We start from the raw sequence: 15,033 nt of genomic DNA on the forward strand, positions 1-15,033 counted from the left end.
GACTGTATTGACAATTCTGATGCAATCCGAACTTGAATTTTTCTACCAAACAAAAAATCTTTAATCCAATTAAAAACTCTCCCTCCAACCCCCATCTTGTGCAGTTTAATTAATAATCCTTCCTTTCACGTCATAATCATAGGCTTTTTCAATGTCAAAAAACACTGCAACTACTGATTCTTTACTTGCCTGGGCCTTTCTTATTTCAGTCTCTAACCTTATCACTGAGTCCATGGAATTCCTTCCCTTCCTAAAACCACTCTGATAACTTTCCAGCATTCCTCTCTTCTCAAGATCATATGATAACCTTTCAGTTATCATCCTTTCCATTACCTTACATATACTTGATGTTAGTGCTTTTGGCCTGTAGCTAGTGGGTTTTGACGGATCCTTGCCAGGTTTCCTTATTGGAATTACTACTGCTTCTTTCCATGCACTTGGCAATCTTCCCTCCTCCCACACTCTGTTGTAACAATGCAGTAACTTCAAGAGCGCTCCTTCTCCTAGATTTTTTAGCATAATGTAGCGTATTAGATCTTTCCCTGGGGAGGTTGGTCTCGATCTCTTTATTGCTCTCACCATTTCTGCCAAAGTAAATGGATCATCAGTTATATCATCTGTTTCTTCCCTCCTGTTTAACGCACCTGGGTATTGACTCATTGTTCTTTCCCTTCTCCTTCTCCCTTCTTCAGAGAAATCTTCTGAACTGTGTATCTTTACAAATGACTTGGCCATGATCTCAGCCTTATCCCTGCTGGAGACTGCTGTTTCCTCCTCAGATATCATTACTGGATGCTCCCAATCCCTTCTATTGCCCCCCATCCTCTTAATCATTCCCCATTCCTCTCCCACAGGCGTTGTTCTTTCTATTTTGTTGCAAAAACTCCTCCAACTTGCCCTTTTAGCCTGACGTATACTTCTCACCACTGCCTGTGCCTTCTTATATTGAAGCAAATGCTGCATAATGTGGGTTCTTTTAACTAGCCTGAATGCTCTGTTTCTGTTTTTTACAGCCTGACCACATTCCTCTGCCCACCATGGCACTATTTTTCTATTCATCCTATTTTCAGTCCTGGGTATAAATCCTTCTGCTGCCATAATAATTGCTGAAGTCACCTGACTGTTTAATTCATCTATATCTCCAGAAATGTCAATCCTTGTCAATGCTTCTTCAGTTAACTTCTGGAACTTACCCCAATCTGCTTTTCCAAACACCCACTTTGGGACTACCCCACCTGGTCTTATTTCACCTCTTTCACCCACTGAACATAAAACTGGGTAGTGATCACTACCTACTGTTGAAGCAGTCCAAACGCCCCAGTTACTGATGACAGCCAAGACATAAGACACTAACGTAATATCTAATACCGACTCAGTTCTTGTTGTTATGTTTATCCTTGTTCCTCTCCCATCATTCATACACACCAAATCCCTTTCTTCCATCAAATTTTCAATTACAGTTCCATTTGAATCTGTAATCGGATCCCCCCATATTGTGGTGTGAGCATTGAAATCTGAACACCGCACTACTTTATGTCTATTTTGTCCTTGTATCCTTAGTAGGCTGTCCAAATCCAGCCTTTTACATGGATTGTAGTAGTTAATTATAACCACTCCCTCCCCTCTCTCCCATATTTTCACCACTATGTATTCCTGATCGTTTCCTTTTTCCAGTACTCTATACGGTGTACCTTGCTTGATTAACATAGCACAACCTCCTCCTCCCCCTAGATTTTTATCTTTTCTTATCATTGTATACCCATGTACCACAAAGTCTAAAGCTGGTTTCAACCAAGTTTCCTGAATACACACTACATCTGATTTTACAACCATTTCCTTAATAAATTCCTTAAATTCCTGGCCATTGGCCAGTAAACTCCCTGCATTCCATTCAAAAGAATCACCATAATGAGTACTAACCAAACTATGACACGTCCTGGCTTGACTGATTAGTGAGGTTCTCCCTGACTTCTTCCCATGTCAGTCCTACTAACACTAAATGGTTTACTGCTGCCTTGACCACCAGCAGAATTTTGTCACTTTTTGACTTTACCTCTGCCGTACAATTAATGACTCCTGCAATGAATGTTACCAGAGCTTTTTTTCCCACACATAAATCCTGTCTGCATAAACTCTTTGCTGCATCTCTTGCATCCCAATTGCTCTCTGGTCATTAGGAGCATTATTCTGTTCTCTGGACATTCTTACAGCTCCTGCATAAGTGATCTTTCTTTTCACTCTTATTTCTTGAATTTTAATCTCCCGTCTCATAACCTCACACCCACTATATGCCACATTATGAGCTCCTCCACAATTACAGCATTTTGGTTGCACTCCTGTTCCGCACTTTCCATATTCATGAACATCCCCACATCTAGCACATCTCCTCTGCCTTTTACAGTTTTTAGCTATGTGTCCAAACCTTTGACAATTATAGCACCTCAATGGGTTTGGCACATATACCCTTACTGGGTAACTCATGAAACCCAGGAAAACTTTACTTGGCACTCTTGCTTCTTCAGATTCAATCAATACTGTTTCACTTTCCTTTTTCATTCCCTCCTTTGTTGTTTTCAGTCTTCGAACATTAATTACTTTCCCCCCTTTGATATTCCTCTTCAACTCTTCCATGTTTATACTCATTGGTACACCCGTGATCACTCCCTTACAACCACCATTTCATGCTCCCACCCTCCCTGTATATTCCACCTTGCATTTTCCTATCTCTTTTAGCTTGAGTGCTTTCTCAAGTTGTTCCTCATTCGCACATCTTACCAATAGATTGCCATCATTAAGGACTTTTGCAAATACTATTTCCTCTATCTTACTTGCCAGAGTTGTTGTTAGCACAAACGGGTTCATTTCCTTCATGTGTCCTTGCGCCTTCTCATTAAACCCATTTATGACAACACCTCCCCTCTCAACTTGTTCATCTTCCTTACTTTCAGAACTCTCTCCACTGTCATTTCTTATTCTTTTATTCCCTTTGTCTTGGTTTTCATTCATCCATCCCCTCACTATCTCCTTATTCCTTTTTGTTTCTCCCTTCACAATAATCCATTTCTCCCCAGCTGCCTACCTCTGCTCCCAAATCCCTATCCCACTCCTTCTCCACTCTCTTTCCCTCAGCCCCTCCTCTCACCTTGTCTGCCTTTACCAGACCCAGGCAACCCGCTCCCAGCAATTCCCACTCCTTCCCCACTCTCTTACCCTCAACAAGTTCCAAACCACATTCACACATGCACCACCACCTTCCAACCTCTCAGCCCCGCCCACAACCAACCCAACAACACCGGGAGGTTTCTCTTCGTGAGGGTTTCTGGGTAAAGAGGCAGCCATGGGCAATAGTACCGGTGTTGTTCCGTACATTCGAAGGAAGTGCGAGCGGATGTATCTCCTGAACGTTGCCGTGCTCCACTATGTAAATCCGAGGATTATGAACTCCGAACGAAAATATAGTTCCCAGTTAAGCTCGGTTGAAGAGTTTACCTTCCAGTCAGTGATAATGTCAATTAGTGCTTTACGGAAATAAAACCTTCCATCAGATTTAGTTCTCTCTGGGTCAATAACGATATGAAACACCTTTGCCTCGATGACAAGTGACTTCTGGCTTTCAGATCACAAAGGTGCCGCACTCCAATGAGAATAACCACTGCCCTCCACTATATATTCATTGGCATTGCCATCGATGGGTTCATCACTGTCAATCAGCAGATGGGGGGGGGGGGGGGGGGGGGGGCCATCCAAGTAATTAGTAAATCTCCAGGATCGTACATGCAGTAACACGTGATCTTTGTAGTATTGTGGAACATGACCAGAACTTGAAATAATCCCAAAGGAGAGAGACAAATTGGGCCAAGTCACAGGTTGATTGTAGTCAGAAACAGCCCATTCTCATAAAGACAGGGATATAGTCAGATAATTTGATGGTCAGTCAGAGTGTCTGATCCGAGCCTTGTTAGAAGATGAGTGCTTATGGAAACATGGAAATCTACAATATAATACACAGTGTGCCGTCCATGTAACCTATTCCAGAAACTGCCTCCTATTTCCCAACTGCATTGCACTCTGTGTATTCTGAGCTCCATGAAGTTATCTGAATCTCTCAAAAGACTGCATAGTATCTGTCTGTACTGTCATCGCTGGCTGTGTATTCCATACACCTGCTACTCTGTGTGAGAAACCTATCTATGACATTCCAATCGACCAAGCACCTTAAAACAATGCCCCTTGTGTTTGCCAATTCAGCCCCAGGAAAAAGCCTCTGGCTGTTCACACGATCAATGCCTCTCATCATCTTTTACACATCTATCAGGTCACCTCTCATCCTCCTTCGCTACAAAGTTCACTCAACCTATTGTCATAAGGCATGTTCTCCAATCCATGCAACATCCTTGTAAATCTCCTCTGCACTCTTTCTATAGTATCCACATCCTTCCTGTAATGAGGAAACTGAACAGAATACTCGAAGTGGGGTATAAATCAGGTCTTGTACAGCTGCAACATTACCTCACCACTCGTGAATTCAGTTCCATGGTTGATGAAGGCCTTATTAACAACAATGACAATCAGCGCTGCAGCTTTAATTGTAAAATTGACATGGACCCCAATATCTCGCTGATCCTCCACACTGCCAAGAGTCCTAACATAATATTGTATTCCAAATCAGGTTGGATAGATTTTGGCATAGTAGGGGAATTAAGGGTTATGGGGAAAAGGCAGGTAGGTGGAGATGCCCATCGCCAGATCAGGCATGTCCTTATTAAATGTTGGAGCAGGCTCGACGGGCCGGACGGCCGACTCCTGCTCCTATTTCTTATTTTCTCACCACAGACTATAATCTCTCCTGAAATACTCTCCTTCTCCCATTGATGTCTTTTGCAAATATTTTTTACAGGTTTGAAATGGCAGAACACTTGCGCATGGGAATCTCAAACACAACAACACATCAGTTTTGCTGAATGACTGGATATTTAAGGAGTGACCAAATATTTTCTTTGCAACACCAACACCTCTGTTGTCGATCCACGGAGATGAAGAATTATCTCATAACATCTGGTAATGTGTTCTGTCACTGAAATCAAGCATTCTGTTGTAACTCAGTGAAATCCACTTGAACCGGGGTGCTGAGAACACACCAGCATTTGTTCACTGGAGATCAGTTCTTCTACTGCATTGATTGTAGACGGGATTCAAACGTCTGACTGTCTGAATTGCAGAGAATTGATCGCAGTGAGATATCATTCTCCTTCTCTCAGTGTGGGAGGGGATTCTCTCACAGCCTACCTGCAGACACGCTGGTGAGTTCACATTAGGGAGAGGCCATTCACCTGCTCTGTGTGAGGGAGGGGAACTACTCAATCATCCAGCCTGAAGATACATCAGCAAGTTCACACCACAGTGAGATGCTCCACCTGTTCTGACAGCGGGAAGCAATACATTCTGTCATCGATGCTGAAGATATATCCTAAAGTTCACCAGTGAGAGGACATTGACCTGCTCGGATGGTGGGAAGACATTCACACGCTCAACCAGACCACAGTGACACCAATGAGTTCACACCGGGGAGAAGCCATTCACCTGCTCTGAATAGGGGAAGATATTCACTCATTCGTCCACACTACATAGACACCAGCGAGTTCACACTGGGGAGAGCCCATTCACCTGCTCAGACTGTGGGAAGAGATTCACTCAGTCGATTCACCTGCTGCAACATCAGTTAGTTCACACTAGGGAGATGCCATTCACATGCTCAGACTGTGGGAAAGGATTCACCCAGTCATCTCAACTGAAGGAGCATCAGCGAGTCCACACTGAGGAGAAGCCATTCACTTGCTCTGAATGTGGGAAAGGATTTGCTCGGTCATCTGAACTGAAGGTACATCAGCGAGTTCACACTGGGGAGAGGCCATTCACCTGCTCAGACTGTGGGAAGGGATTCACTCACTCGTCCAACCTGCACAGACACCAGCGAGTTCACACTGGGGAGAAGCCATTTATCTGCTCTGAATGTGGGAAGGTATTTGCTCAGTCATCTGAACTGAAGTCCCATCAGCGAGTCCACACTGGGGAGAAGCCATTCACTTGCTCAGAATGTGGGAAAGGATTCGCTCGGTCATCTGTACTGAAGTCACATCAGCGAGTTCACACTCGGGCGATGCCATTCACCTGCGCAGACTGTGGGAAGGGATTCACTCACTCGTCCAATCTACAGAGACATCAGCGAGTTCACACTGGGGAGAAGCCATTCACATGCTCTGAATGTGGGAAAGGATTCGCTCAGTCATCTGAACTGAAGTCACATCAGCGAGTTCATACGGGAGAGAAGCCATTCACCTGCTCTGACTGTGGGAAAGGATTTGCTCGGTCATTTGAACTGAAGTTACATCAACGAGTTCACACTAGTGAGAGGCCGTTCACCTGCTCTGACTGTGGGAAGGGATTCACTCACTCGTCCAATCTACACAGACACCAGCGAGTCCACACTGGAGAGAAGCCATTCATATGCTCTGAATGTGGGAAACGATTTGCCCAGACAGCTCAACTGAAGTTACATCAGCGAGTCCACACTGGGGAGAGGCCGTTCACTTGCTCTGAATGTGGGAAGGGATTTGCTCAGTCATCTGAACTGAAGGTACATCAGCGAGTTCACACTGGTGAGAGGCCGTTCAGCTGCTCAGAATGTGGGAAAGGATTCATTCGTTCATCTCAACTCCTGAGACACCAGCAAATTCATACTGGGGAGAAACCATTCATCTGCTCAGAATGTGGGAAGGGATTCACCGATTCAGTTCATCTGAAAGAACATCAGTTTGTTCACACTGTGGAGAGGCCGTTCACCTGCTCAGACTGTGGGAAAGGATTCACTCGGCGTTTTAGTCTATTAACGCACCAGTTAGATCACAGTGAGGAGAAACCATTCATATGCTCTGAATGTGGGAAAGGATTCACACAGTCATCTCAACTGAAGGAGCATCAGCGAGTCCACACTGGGGAGAAGCCGTTCATCTGCTCTGAATGTGGGAAGGGATTTGCTCAGTCATCTCAACTGAAGTTACATCAGCGAGTCCACACTGGGGAGAGGCCATTCAACTGCTCTGAATGTGGGAAAGGATTCAGTCGTTCTTCTCAACTCCTGAGACACCAGCGAATTCACACTGGGGAGAAACCATTCATCTGCCCAGAGTGTGGGAAGGGATTCACCGATTCAGCTCAGCTGAAAGAACATCAGTTTGTTCACACTGGGGAGAGGCCATTCACCTGCTCAGACTGTGGGAAAAGATTCAGTCGTTCATCTCAGCTCTCGAGGCATCAGCAAATTCACACTGGGGAGAAACCATTCTGAGGAAATGCGGATATATAAAAAATTATTTTGAACCTAAGTAACCTCTAGATAAAAGAATAATTGGGACTGAACAGGAATTTTTGAACTAAAGTAAACTCTGTCTTCAGCAGTTAAGAAACTCAATGGCTTATACTGGTTTCCTTTTAATTGTCAGAGGGACATTGAGAATTTGATAATATATATTGTACTCGTGTTTGAGTCAGGACTCATCGATAAGGTCAGCAATGAACATCGGTCTGGAATGAAGTCAGGACCTTGCAAAGGGAATAGCTGATAAGGACTGGACTGTATATCCATCTATATTCAAGCCTTGAGTTAGTGCACTCTGTTATCTAAGACATTAAGTTTTGCACCAACAGACTTGGTGGGCGTACCAGTTCTAATAGCAGCTTGCAACAGTGATGTATGGGACTTACTATGTATGAATATACTGCTGTAACCTGACTGAGAGAGTCCACTTGTCAGATGGTTGGCAGCACTGACATGCCTTCCCTCTGATAACTGGGTCTCAGACTCTTGCAAGAGAATGCAATAAACTGTGGTGCCGAGAGGAAACTGGTCTCCCGAGTTTAACATTGGGTGTCACGAACAGGATCCCAATACAGAGAGTGCGAAGCAGACAGACGGAGTAAGCGGCCGGACCACTCCGGGGACTGTGGAGACCGACCAGGTGCCCAACGGGTATTTCACCTTTTGTCGCTCACCGTCAGTTCCTGTGGAGGCACGGTTCCTCGCCGAAGGCTGCTTGCATATCTTGACGGGATCGGGAATGTCTCTGTCGGAAGACTTGTATAAGGTAGGCAAATTTTATTAATTGAGTAGGAGGCGGTACCGGGTTAATTTTACTAACTGGGCAGGAGACGGACATGCTGGATAAATTTATCAACTCAGCACCTGGTGCCTGCTGGGTAAATTTATCTTATTGTTAATTGAGCAGGAGGCTTTGTGCCGGGTAAATTACTTAGAGAGCACGGAGTCAAGTGATACGAGTGGGCCAAGAGCAGCCCTACACAACGTGTGTGAGAGTTTTCCAGACAAGGAAAAAGATTTGTGAATTTTGACTGCAGCGCTGAATGAAAAGATTGGGGAAAAGAATGTGGCCACTGGGCGGGAGCCGGCGATATCACCTCTTGAGAACACGCAGTAAATCTGATCTGGAAGATGAACTGTGGGAAGAAGTGGAAATTGTTGAAAAGGCAATGGAAGGATAAGGCAGATGCAAAGTTGAACAGTACATGATGAGCAAGTTGGAGGGATAATGCGTGTGACAAAGGGAGAGAGGTATGTACTGCAGAAGGTTGCGAGACGCTAAAGGTGGAGTGTGAGTGGGTGAATGGGCGCCGAAAACGAGAGCAGGAAAAACAACATCAGCAAACCAAGGCCGGCCTAGATAGGAGAGAAGGGCAGGAACGTCAGTCTAAAGTTCGAACTGACAGGGAAACAAGGGATCCCGATCCCATGTTTGGGATACCGATCCTGTTTGAGAATGGTGACCGTGATTAGGAATGAGCACCCACCGTACTCCCCCCACCCTACCAGGGGCCGAGTGTACCCGAGCCCCAATCCGCCCAGTACTCAGATACGGTGGCCACTCGGGTAAAGCAGCAGCAGCGGGGAAGGAGAGGCTCTCTATACCCTCAGATCCAGAAGGGGAATACCGAGGATTATTCCGAGACAGGGAGGGGAGAATCCAATAAAAGCCCAAAGTTAATGGCTCCACAGAGACAATTACCCACCCGAATGCTGCCTAATCCATGAGCAGCGGAGGAGGGACAGCTCTCAGTAATTCCTGTGTATGCACCCTGGAAGCCTCAAGAAATGACAATGATTATGAATCCGGCCCCCGATAGAAAAGAAAACCCAGCACAGATTGCTCAGTGTGTCCGCAGTTCTATACAAATGTATAATGTGACCCCACAAGGTTCATTCAGTCTCTGCTGCATGATTCTCTCAGCTGATGAGGGGCGGAAATGGAAGGCAGAACTAAGATACCAAACCTATCAGGAGTTACAGGTGGGAATCCATGATGAGAATGAACAGTCTGACCAGATTATTCAAGCCTTGGAGAGGGATCTCCAACAACCTGTAAGCATCACTAAAGTACTTGAGTCCAAACATAACCCTGGGGAATTAGGACCAGACTATCGGAGAGAATTGTGGCCCGCTACGCACTTTTGCAGGGGACAAAACCTCTAATAATGGTACGGAACGCATATGGAATTCCAGGGGGACCCAGCGTGAGGTTTCATTTACAGCCACCGCCAGTCTGGGGTGTAATCTAGCAGAGTGAGACTTGCTGTGTCCGTTGCAAGTGGAGATTCTATACACAGACTAGCGAACAACCGGCAGCTTCCCCAGTTACCGAATCCCCCTCCAGCGGTGGGCACTGAATCTGGACTCCACTTCGTCTGAACCCTCTCTGCCGGAGGCAGACCCTCATGTGACCCCTATGTGGTGCTAAACTGAGGAAACCGATATTATGCACCCCTCGAGGGACAGAATTTCAAAGTCACCGTGACTGGTGAGGCTGAAGGAAAAGTGGGCAGTGCATTACTGGCCGAAGTTCCAGGTTTCCTTTGGTGACAGACAGGATTCGTGCTTCCCCAGACCACCATTAGGATTTGCCCTTGGTTCAAGCTAAAGAGCGTGGGTTTCCTTCCTACTCCCTGACGAAACAAGCCTCTAGCACCAAGGGGGACTTGCAAGACTTGGCCACGGGCCACCTCCGATACTGGAAGGAGTCAAAGGTGAAGACGGGACATCTGGTAAGACACTCTTTTAATATTGACCAAACCCAAGACGTTGTACCACATCTCTGGACAATTTCAGTCCATGAAGTCAGCTGCACGAAGTTCACCCCCCCCCCACCACTGTTTGGATCACCGTGAAAGAAGGACAGACTCTCCCACCCCTTCCGCATTACCCCCTCAAGCCCGAGGCAACGTTTTATGAGGATGGAAGGTCTCTGGTAATCCAGCGAGGAATCGATGTGTGATAATGAGGGATAGTGACGTAAGCCTCTTTCGAAACAGCTGTTTCCGACCAGAAGGCTGAGCTGCTCACTCTGACTTGTGCCTGTAGCCTAGCACTTTTAGACGGAATCCCGTTATGCACAGACGACGGAGCTTTGAGGGTTTCCTGACTTGTTTTGGCTACCCCGTTTTAACCTACCTTTGCAAACAACTTTCTCAGCACTCTACAGCTCCCTCGAGTTTTGTCTATTATGGAATGTGCAGCCCATATTGAGGAATCTGTTGAGATATCTAAGGGTAATGCCAGGGCTGATTCAGCAGCCAGGCAGACAGCCTCGAATCCCACACGTTTAGACACCTCGGGAACCCAGCAAGCTCCTATCAGACAAAATCGAAGGACGGACATGCCAGACATGGGGGAGATACGTAAGTTTCAGGAGGACGCTCCTGAAGGAGAGCGAGGTCCCACATGGTTTGCCACCTTGAACCGCAGACCAATTTTTGGGTGGCCTCTGCAGGTCAGGTCTGTGTTCCCTCTGTGTTCTTACCTATTGTGATAGATTATGTACATAATTGTACACGCCTGGGCAAGGAGGGAATGGTTGAATAGTTAATACATTATTACAATCTTGCTGGCACTCTGATTTCCAGAAAGCAGCTGCAAAGCGTGCACACGCCCAGCTAATCCACAGCCACTTCCAGGACAGCGGCGACACGAGGCGCATGTGGGAGGGCATCCAGGACATCACCAATTGCGGGACAACATCTCCTGCAGACCAGCTAGCAGGTGTTCTCACTGACATCTTCAACATCACCCTGAGCAGCGTCACCGTTCCAACGTGCTTCAAGGCCGCCACCATCGTCCCCGTACCGAAGAAGTCTTCAGTGTCCTTCATGAATGACTACCGTCTCTTTGCACTTACATCCATCATCATGCAGTGTTTCAAGAGGCTCGTCATGAGGCATATCAAGACACTGCTGCCCCGCTCACTGGACCCCTGCAGTTTGCGTGCCGTCCCCAACGCTCAACAGATGCTGCCATTGCTATTTCCCTCCACCTGGCCCTAACCCACCTGGACAAAAAGGTCACATGCTGTTCATAGACATCAGTTCAGCATTCAACACAATCATCCCTCAGAAACTGATTGGAAAGCTGAGTCCACTGGGCCTGAACACCTCCCTCTGCAACTGGATCCTAGACTTCCTGACTGGGAAACCTCAGTCAGTCCGGATCAGGTACAGCATCTCCAACAGCATGACACCGAGCACGGGGGCGCCCCAGGGCTGTGTGCTCAGTCCACTGCAGTTCAGTCTGCTGACCCACGACTGTGCTGCAACACACAGCTCGAACCACATCATCAAGTTCGCCGATGACACCACCGTGGTGGGTCTCATCAGCAAGAACAACGAGTCAGCTTACAGAGAGGAGGTGCACCGGCTAATGGACTGGTGCAGAGCCAACAACCTGTCTCTTAATGTGAACAGAACCAAAGAGATGGTCGTTGACTTCAGGAGGGCACAGAGCAACCACTCCCCACTGAACAGTGACGGCTCCTCAGTAGAGATCGTAAAGAGCACCAAATTTCTTGGTGTTCACCTGACGGAGAATCTCACCGGATCCCTCAACACCAGCTCCATAGCAAGGAAGCCCGGCAACGTCTCTACGTTATGCGAAGGCTGAGTAAAGACCATCTCCCACCCCCATCCTCATCACATTCTACAGGGGTTGTATTGAGAGCATCCCGAGCAGCTGCATCACTGCCTGGTTCAGAAATTGCACCATTTCGGATCGCAAGACCCTGCAGCGGATAGCGAGATCAGCTGAGAGGATCATCGGGGTGTCTCTTCCCGCTGTCACGGACATTTACACTACACACTGCATCCGCAAAGGTAACAGCATTATGAAGGACCCCATGCACCCCTCATACAAACTCTTCTTCTTCCTGCCGTCTGGGAAAAGGCTCCGAAGCATTCGGGCTCTCACGACCAGATGATGTAACAGTTTCTTCCTCCAAGCCATCAGTCTCCTCAACACCCAAAGCCTGGACTGACACCTTGCCCTATTGTCCTGTTTATTATTTACTGTAATGCCTGCACTGTTTTTGTGCACTTTATGCAGTCCTGTGTAGGTATTTACATTGTATTAAACTGTTCAACCTAAAATCGACTAATGTGATTGGGAAAAGAAAACAAAGTAGAGTTACTGAGAGTGCGACACTGGGACATATTGCATAATCCAACAAGCCCATACTCCAAGCGTGATAAGAGCCCAGATATCCAAAACTGAAAACACTCTTCCTGTGTTACCATCCGTCCTCTAAAACACTTTCAACAACATGATAATGTCTCTGCCCCCTAAAATTAATCGGGTATGTTAATATCAAGTTCAGCTGCCGCAATTGTGAGGGTAATTATCCCAGTTCACCCAGTGACTTTACTGCATAACAACACAATCTTAAAATCTATGCTTACATCACATCCAAGCATTTAAAAGTTGAAGATGAAGCTGATGCATAAGCCACACAGTCAGAATCCAGAACAGCTCTAATTAAAGAATTCTAAATGATTAACAAAGATTTTTGTGTAACACCCAAGAATATCCACATAGACAGCTAAGAATATTTAATGTTCCTTTTTATTGATCAGTTATCACAACGATGTAGCGCTTCCATGTCAGCTTATTGTCCACCCAAATGCCTGAAAATCTTTGCACTGGCAGGTCTTCAAGAGTTTGATCGTATGGTCAAATCATCTGCAGATCAATCAATCTTATTTGTAAAACACATAACTTATGTTTAGCTACTGAAAGCTTAAATTGTCATCTATTTCCTTTTTTCAAAGATATTAATAGATAATTGGAACTCCATACACTAATATTCAAATTTCTGCCTCTAATCCAGAAAGCTCCTTCATCTGTACATAGTAATTTACCGACGCTATCTCGGGAAATATCATTAATCATATTATTAAATAATAAAGGATTACAAGTACAGTCTTGTGCGGTCCCAGTCGCTATCCCATACACACCAGGATATATTTTTCTCACACTACTTGCAGGAACCTTCCAAATGACAAAAGAAACAGAAAGAAATGCTGCAATTTCCCCTCTCCTAATTTCCGAAAGTCCTTCCTTCCATAAATATTAAATGCCTTTTCAATGTCAAAAGTACTGTCATTGCAACAGCTTAATTTAACTGTGCTTTCCTAATATCGTATTCAAAATATAAGACTGAATCCAACTTTATTCTCCCCTTCCAAAATATACTCTGATAAAATGATAAATTGTCTCTCTCTTCAAAAATATAATTCAACCGTTCCAGTACTATACGTCCATAAGTTTACACAAATGAGAGTTTAACCATATTGGTCCATAACTGGAAGGATCAGACAGGGAGCTCCGGGTTTAGAACAGGCAATACTACTGTCATTTTACACAAGTTGTAAAAATGAACCACATTAATACCCCACCTGTTGAATGATATATTTCTACTACATATGCCACATACGTTTAACTCACATTCACAACTCTGTTCGCTGCCCTTTTCCTAAGAAAAGCTGGTAACACCAGTTACACCAAGATATCTTTCTGCAGCTGTCACAATAATTTCAATTACCCCAGTAGGACGAGGTGTTTGATCAGTACAATTCACTGTTGCATGGGGCTACTGAGGAGAACCCAGGTGCGGGACACAGGCACGTCAACTGAGTTGGGGATGCTGGCGTAGACATGAACGTAGATCAGCAAACCGGAAGAATCTTGACAAGGAGACGGGGTTAACAGGGACTATCTTGAAACGAGAGCTGAATCAGACAAGGGACCGAAGTCTCACACGAGAGAGAACAGACCAACAAACTGGCAGCCTATGATAGTAACGCCATCGTACTTATTTCACAGTCGCTGATGAAAACCAGGTGTACTGTAATTAAGTAAACGAGCAGCGATTGGAAATCTAATGACTGAAATCAGGGTATATGTCAGGGATAAAGGAGGGTAAAAGGTGAATAACCAAACGGAACCATGATAGTACCCCTCCCTCAAAGGGAGACTCCAGGCGACCCCCCCCCCCCGGTTCGTTTGCATGGTCCCAATTGGGATCCGAGATGAGAGAAGGGTCCAGAATGAAGGAGAGGGGAATCCAGGATCTTTCTTCCGGGCCGTACCCCTCCCGGTCGACCAGGTTCTGGAGACGCTGCCTCTACGGCGAACATTCAATAACCACCGGAAGGTGGACGCCGGATGGTCGTCGACGATACGGGGGGAGGGGGAGGGGTAGAGGGAGTTCGGTCGGAGGGCACAAGGGGCTGTCAGAAACCGGTTTAAACTGGGAGACGTGAACTGTAGGGTGGATCTGCATTGACGTAGGCAGTTTGAGCTGGATTGCCGTGGGATTGATAATGCTCTCAAACTCGAAGGGTCCCAGGAAGCGGGGGGGGGGGGGGGGCGAGATTCTTGGGCTCGTTCTTGAGAGGAATGTCTCCAGCCGAGAGCCACACCATCTGCCCAGGTCGATACTCAGGAGCAGGGGTACGATGGCGGTGGGCAATTTCTCGGTGACGGTTGGCTGAGCGAAGCAGGGCCGTGCGTGTGTCATCCCAGATCTTTCGGCACCTTGTATATGGGCTTTGACCGAGGCTTTTCCCCGGGCGCAGACGGAACAGGCAGAGACACAGGAACGGGTGTCAGCGTCCATGGCGGGTCATCAGAAATATCTCTTC

General features: G+C 46.2%; 1 protein-coding gene across 3 annotated transcripts in view; it reads left to right on the forward strand.

Annotated features, from left to right (window-relative positions):
• LOC132385988 (zinc finger protein 420-like) overlaps positions 1–15,033 on the forward strand; it is a 39,819-nt gene that overhangs the window by 19,460 nt on the left and 5,326 nt on the right. Inside the window, exons 2-3 of one of the 3 annotated variants that reach the window (XR_009509375.1) lie at positions 4,898–8,141; positions 10,969–12,009. Coding sequence is in view for 1 of the 3 variants with exons in the window: in XM_059958220.1 (XP_059814203.1) it covers positions 5,738–7,345 (1,608 nt within the window). In the remaining 2 variants the exon portion in view is untranslated. Of the gene's footprint in view, positions 1–4,897; positions 10,326–10,968; positions 12,010–15,033 lie in introns of those variants that run through there. The other 2 variants (XR_009509376.1, XM_059958220.1) reach the window with 2 other exon arrangements.

Source organism: Hypanus sabinus (genome assembly GCF_030144855.1).
Source record: "Hypanus sabinus isolate sHypSab1 chromosome X2 unlocalized genomic scaffold, sHypSab1.hap1 SUPER_X2_unloc_8, whole genome shotgun sequence".
In the NCBI taxonomy this organism is placed as follows: Eukaryota; Metazoa; Chordata; class Chondrichthyes; order Myliobatiformes; family Dasyatidae; genus Hypanus; species Hypanus sabinus.